At 57.3% G+C, this 6,471-nt stretch overlaps 1 protein-coding gene across 2 annotated transcripts; it reads left to right on the top strand.

Moving 5' to 3' along the window:
- Positions 1 to 484: 484 nt before the first annotated feature.
- Positions 485 to 5,018, top strand: FOXA2 (forkhead box A2). Of its 2 annotated transcripts, XM_007961708.3 has the most exons (3): positions 485 to 700; positions 1,722 to 1,791; positions 2,831 to 5,018. In XM_007961708.3, the coding sequence occupies exons 2-3, from the start codon at positions 1,723 to 1,725 to the stop codon at positions 4,133 to 4,135; spliced, it is 1,374 nt and encodes a 457-aa protein (XP_007959899.1). In that variant the 5' UTR covers positions 485 to 700; position 1,722; the 3' UTR covers positions 4,136 to 5,018. The 2 variants fall into 2 exon arrangements, with proteins under 2 accessions (XP_007959899.1, XP_007959884.1); XM_007961693.3 differs by lacking the exon at positions 485 to 700 and having other exon boundaries at positions 1,411 to 1,791.
- The last annotated feature ends 1,453 nt before the right edge of the window (positions 5,019 to 6,471 follow it).

The raw sequence follows: 6,471 nt of genomic DNA, 5'->3' as shown, positions 1-6,471 counted from the left end.
CATCTCGTCTGTCTTCTGCCACCATCGCCCCCAATTTTGGACAGGTGGGCTGGATGCCCACTATTTCCTATGCGTTCTCTGTGTCTGAGGGTGTGGGTACAGGGCTGGATCCCCAAGGCCCAGCCAGTTTTTCAGAACCAAGAAAGAACCTCCACATCCAAACACCTGCAATATCCCCCCACTTCAAATCTGGGCTCACAGGCTAACCCAGAACAGAAGACAATTTTTGAACCCAAGAGCTGCAGGGGAAATAAAAGTATACGATTTTTGGAGTTTCCAATTTTTATAAAGCAGTCCCTCTGGAAGACAGAGAGGACGGAGACACTCTTGAAGTCAACTCCATATGCCCCATCATTGATTCCTGGATTCTTCCCTCCTTACCCCTCCCTCCCCGCCTCCTGCCCTGTTTGTTTTAGTTACGAAATGCTGTGGGCACCTCGGTTGTGACTGAAAAGTAACCTTGAAACACGCCGGCCTGAATATCAGAGATCTATCTCAGCCTCCCAACCGTCGGCCGCTGCTGGAGGGGCTGCTTGCGCCAGGCGCCGGCCGCCCCACTGCCGGTCGCTGGCGGCCGGGCTCTGAGGAGGCCGAGAGCCCAGGCGGCCGGACCGTGCGCCCGGCGCGTCTCCCGAGGCCGTTCCGGGTCTGAACTCTAACAAGGAGGGGCCTCGCAGGAGCAGCGGCGGGCGAGTTAAAGGTGTGTACACAGTTTTTCTAAATAGGACAGCACTTTGCAAATTGGCTGTTAGGGGCTTGCTGTTTTGATAGAGAATGAGCACTGAGAGCGAAGAAACCCGGCATAAATAAATCCGGCTTTCATAGGGATCTGCCGGGCACTGAGGCCGGACGCGCGCTCCGACAGGCGCACCGGGCGCCACGGCGCGATGGAACGGGGCGGGGGCCTGAGGCCAGAGCCGCCCCCGAGGGTGGTCTCCTCCCAGGTCCCTCCTTCCTCAGGGGACTCGCCGTAGGCCCGGGAGGAAAGGGGGCTCGACCAGGGATCCCTTGTGCCCGATCGCCCGCCCGGCCCGCTCCCCTGGCCCGCCCAGGAGTGCGGGGCGCCGCGGCGGTGGGGCGGGCGGCAGGCGCGGAGGGGCAGGTGCGGAGAGCCGGCTGCGGCTCCCTCTCACCTAGGTGTGAGCTGATTATTCAAATGGGCTGCCCCGGGTCTGGGGATTGGAGGCCCGCGCCAGCGCGCCGCGCTATATCACCAGCCACCCACGTCACTGCGGCACTTGTCGGCTCCGCGGTCCACACCTTCTCCTCCTCCTCCTCCTCCTCCTCCTCCTCCTCCTCCTCCACCACCACCACCACCTCCTCCTCCTCCTCCTTCCTCCTCCTCCTCCTCCTCCCCACCCCCCTCCCCAACCAGCCCCCGCGCAGCGCGCTGCCTTGGGGCAGCTCTGCACTGCCAACCTCAACCGCCACCCGGCAGCCCGTGAGCGCGGCGGCGGCGGCGGGCGCTCCCTGCCGCGGGGCGCTGGCCGGGGCCTCCTCTGCTCCTCGCCCCCCCCCACTCCCGCCCACTTCCAACTACCGCCTCCGGCCGGCCCAGGGAGAGAGGGAGTGGAGCCCTGGGAGAGGGAGCGCGAGAGAGGGAGGGAGGAGGGGACGGTGCCTTGGCTGACTTTTTTTTAAAAGAGGGTGGGGGTGGGGGGTGATTGCTGGTCGTTTGTTGTGGCTGTTAAATTTTAAACTGCCATGCACTCGGCTTCCAGTATGCTGGGAGCGGTGAAGATGGAAGGGCACGAGCCGTCCGACTGGAGCAGCTATTATGCCGAGCCCGAGGTAAGAGCTCGTCTTTTCCAGGGGGAAGTGGAGCGGCGGCGCTCGCTCCTTCCCCAACCTCAGGACCGCTTCCCTCGCTGACACCCCCCCACCCCCCGCCCCACAACCCCAGCCTTTCTGGGCAGCCGCCTTTTCCGCCCTCCTTGGAATCAAATGGGTCTCTTTTTTATACGACACACTGTTAGCCTTGAGATAATATTAACTTTGTGATCAAATATTGACTTGCGGCGCCTCCAAATCCTCTTCGTGGCCGAGCCACGCACTATCCTAACAGAGTTATGTTTGGCAGCGCGCGGCTGGGGAGGGGTGGGAGGTCGGCCGGCGAGGGGGTGGGGAGCTGAGGAGGAGAAGATGGGTAGGAGTTGGGGGCTGAAGTGGAGGCAGAGTCAAAGACTAGTGGACAAAGAGAAAGAAAGTTTGTGCCTGCAAAGCTCAGCCGCGTGTAGTTTAGGTCTCGGTTCCTTCCCTATTGCCCCATTCAGTGCCTCCGGCAGCCCCCACACTCCGCACAGGCGCTGCCTTTCGGATTCCCTGGAACAAGGGAGGGGGTCCCGGGAGGGAGACGGGACAGAGGGGATCAGGGACAGTCTTCACTGGAGGCAGCCTGAGGCGCCCGGCGAGGTGTCCCGCAGGTTGTTTGCAGCGACCGGAGGTGGCGTCCGGGGACTTCGGGCCTCGGCGCCAGCTTAGTATGCGGGTAGGAGAGTTTGGGGAGACTCTGGGGCAGGGAAATGCATTTGGGGTTCTGGTTTGGGAGTACTCCATGGGACCCCTGTTCTAGAATCTGGGCGAGGTGGAGAAGGGCTAGGAATGGGCCACATGCCCAAGTAGCCATCCGCTCTCCGCCTTCCCAAGGGTGATCGATCATGGCTCTCCCTGGATGAAACAGACAAGGAGTCCGGAAACTGGGCCACAAGGGAGGAAAGGGCTCCCCGGAGGCCTCCCCGGAGGCGGAGGCCTGGGCGGTGGGTGGGAGATCTGGGCACCCTCGAGCCCCGGTGCTAACGCTGTCGCCTCCCTCCCGGGGCTCTGTCCGCAGGGCTACTCCTCCGTGAGCAACATGAACGCCGGCCTGGGGATGAACGGCATGAACACGTACATGAGCATGTCGGCGGCCGCCATGGGCAGCGGCTCGGGCAACATGAGCGCGGGCTCCATGAACATGTCGTCGTACGTGGGCACAGGCATGAGCCCGTCCCTGGCAGGCATGTCCCCCGGCGCGGGCGCCATGGCGGGCATGGGCGCCTCGGCCGGGGCGGCCGGCGTGGCGGGCATGGGGCCGCACTTGAGTCCCAGCCTGAGCCCGCTCGGGGGGCAGGCGGCCGGGGCCATGGGCGGCCTGGCCCCCTACGCCAACATGAACTCCATGAGCCCCATGTACGGGCAGGCCGGCCTGAGCCGCGCGCGCGATCCCAAGACCTACCGGCGCAGCTACACGCACGCAAAGCCTCCCTACTCGTACATCTCGCTCATCACCATGGCCATACAGCAGAGCCCCAACAAGATGCTGACACTGAGCGAGATCTACCAGTGGATCATGGACCTCTTCCCCTTCTACCGGCAGAACCAGCAGCGCTGGCAGAACTCCATCCGCCACTCGCTCTCCTTCAACGACTGCTTCCTGAAGGTGCCCCGCTCTCCGGACAAGCCCGGCAAGGGCTCCTTCTGGACCCTGCACCCTGACTCGGGCAACATGTTCGAGAACGGCTGCTACCTGCGCCGCCAGAAGCGCTTCAAGTGCGAGAAGCAGCTGGCGCTGAAGGAGGCCGCAGGCGCCGCGGGCAGCGGCAAGAAGGCGGCCGCCGGGGCCCAGGCCTCGCAGGCTCAACTCGGGGAGGCCGCCGGGCCGGCCTCCGAGACTCCGGCTGGCACCGAGTCGCCTCACTCGAGCGCCTCCCCGTGCCAGGAGCACAAGCGAGGGGGCCTGGGAGAGATGAAGGGGACGCCTGCTGCAGCACTGAGCCCCCCAGAGCCGGCGCCCTCTCCCGGGCAGCAGCAGCAGGCCGCGGCCCACCTGCTGGGCCCGCCCCACCACCCGGGCCTGCCGCCTGAGGCCCACCTGAAGCCGGAGCACCACTACGCCTTCAACCACCCGTTCTCCATCAACAACCTCATGTCCTCAGAGCAGCAGCACCACCACAGCCACCACCACCACCAACCCCACAAAATGGACCTCAAGGCCTACGAACAGGTGATGCACTACCCTGGCTACGGTTCCCCCATGCCTGGCAGCTTGGCCATGGGCCCGGTCACGAACAAAACGGGCCTGGACGCTTCGCCCCTGGCCGCAGATACCTCTTACTACCAGGGGGTGTACTCCCGGCCCATTATGAACTCCTCTTAAGAAGACGACGGCTTCAGGCCCGGATGACTCTGGCAGCCCGGATCCAGGATAAGCAAGAGAGCAAGTGGGGGTCGAGACTTTGGGCAGACGGTGTTGCAGAGACGAAAGGGAGAAGAAATCAATAACAACCCCACCCCAACACCCCCAAGACAGCAGTCTCCCCTCACCCGCTGCAGCCCTTTTGTCCCAAACAGAGGGTCACACTTGATACCCCACGTTCTATATAACGAGGAAAATGGGAAAGAATATAAAATCAAAAAAAAAAAAAAAAAAAAAGCCTCCGGTTGCCACTACTGTGTAAAGACTCCTGCTTCTTCAAGCACCTGCAGATTCTGATTTTTTGTTGTTGTTGTTGTTCTCCTCCATTGCTGTTGTTGCAGGGAAGTCTTACTTAAAAAAAAAAAAAAAAAAGAAAAAAAACTTTTGTGAGTGACTCGGTGTAAACCCATGTAGTTTTAACAGAACTAGAGGGTTGTACTATTGTTTAAAAACAGGAAAAAAATAATGTAAGGGTCTGTTGTAAATGACCAAGAAAAAGAAAAAAAATGCATTCCCAATCTTGACACGGTGAAATCCAGGTCTTGGGTCTGATTAATTTATGGTTTCTGCGTGCTTTATTTATGGCTTATAAATGTGTATTCTGGCTGCAAGGGCCAGAGTTCCACAAATCTATATTAAAGTGTTATACCCGGTTTTATCCCTTGAATCTTTTCTTCCAGATTTTTCTTTTCTTCACTTGGCTCAAAAAATATACAAGCTTGGAAATTATTTCAAGAAGGAGGGAGGGATACCCTGACTGGTTGCAGGTTGTATTTTATTTTGGTCCAGGGAGTGTTGCTGTTTTCCCAACAGTTTATTATTAAAATTTTCAGACATACCAAAATTGAATGAATTTTACAGTAGGCACACATGGACCCTGCTCCCGAAATTATGCAATTAACATTTCATTATATTTGCTTTATCACGTACTTGTCCATCCTCCCCTCCATTGGTCAATCCATCTTATTTCTGTAAATCCACTTCAAATTTGCAGATACCAGTATACATCCCCCTAAACACTAAAGCAAGCACATTATTAAATGGAACTCATATGGTCTATGGTTACTTTTTGAATTTGTGGGTTAACTTTACACACTGTGAAATACACAGATCCCAGGCAGACCATTCCAGTAGGTTTATTTTTAACGCCAGTAGAAGATAACTTTCCACATATCACTAGTTTCCACCTTGGCTGTTTGAATGTGCCCTGTTGTTGCGGTCTCTTGGGCCCCACAGCTGGCTTCTCTTGGGGGAAGCCTGGATTTCATATTTTTGCTGTACTTCCGATCTTGGGCCTCCCTTCAGGTCAGTGAGCCTGGATCAAACTTGCAAATTTGTGGTGCAGCACTTTGCCTGTTCACCACTGTGAATAGTGGTGGAATTGGGACTCTGCCTGGATCTTCCAACCTCCTCTGTATACAGGCCACCACCCTTTCCCACCCTTCTCCCCAAGCAGGTATTGTGCACAACAATGGCAGACCTTGCTAACCCAGAAAGACCTTGCTAACCCAGAAATGGCAAGACACTTGGTATAGGGAAACAGTTAGAAGACCTTATCCTGGAATTGGTTTGAAAGGATAAATCAGGGTAACAATCCAAGTCTGTGTTTTAAAAAATAGGGTATATTTGGGAGTGAGGAAGAGGTAAGGGGTGTCTGTCCAATCGACCATGACAGTAGTGGAGATGCCACTGTCGGCAAATTTGCTCCCCATCTCCCTCCAAAACTCGCCCTTGCAAAGCTTCTTGTAAGTTAAGTAAGGTTAGCAATCCAGGTTTGCAGGGCCCAGGGGATATGCAGGTATTTTGTGAGCCTTCAAGGACTCTCTAAAATATAATGAAAAATCCCAGAATGAATTCTTATACACCATGCTGCCTCTCCCCACAGACGACCTCGCTGGCCTAAAAGGGCGGCCAACGGCAGTGAAAACCAAGCCCGAGAGTGCAAAGAGGAGCCTGGTGTTGGTTTTGCCCAGGACATCTGCTGGCTGGGCGAGGGCAGGATCAGTGTCGTCGCGGGTTCGGCAGACTCAGGAGCCACTCCCGTGCGCAGTTAGCTTGCGGTGGGTAAAAACACTCTGAAAGCCTGGAGGACTTTCTGCCTCATGTTTCTAAATTCAGGCTCCTTTCTTCAAGATTAGATCTTTGGGCTTCTTGGCCATCCAAACCTGGAGTGTCCCAGCTACGCCCCAGACCTGGAGACTGGCTTTGCTTGCTACCTTGCTGGGGTCTTTGCCACCCCATCCCCCACCCCGCCGTCATCCCCAACAAGCCTGGCCTTCCCACGCGCTTGAGGGGGG

Source organism: Chlorocebus sabaeus, chromosome 2 (genome assembly GCF_047675955.1).
Source record: "Chlorocebus sabaeus isolate Y175 chromosome 2, mChlSab1.0.hap1, whole genome shotgun sequence".
Taxonomy (NCBI): domain Eukaryota; kingdom Metazoa; phylum Chordata; class Mammalia; order Primates; family Cercopithecidae; genus Chlorocebus; species Chlorocebus sabaeus.
This window is presented reverse-complemented; position numbering and strand designations above follow the sequence as displayed.

Bases quoted from the DNA above. Each gene is read 5' to 3' on its own strand.
- FOXA2 (XM_007961693.3), top strand. From the start codon at position 1,705: ATGCACTCGGCTTCCAGTATGCTGGGAGCGGTGAAGATGGAAGGGCAC. The intron at 1,792-2,830 runs GTAAGAGCTCGT...CTCTGTCCGCAG, and splicing joins GCTATTATGCCGAGCCCGAG to GGCTACTCCTCCGTGAGCAA.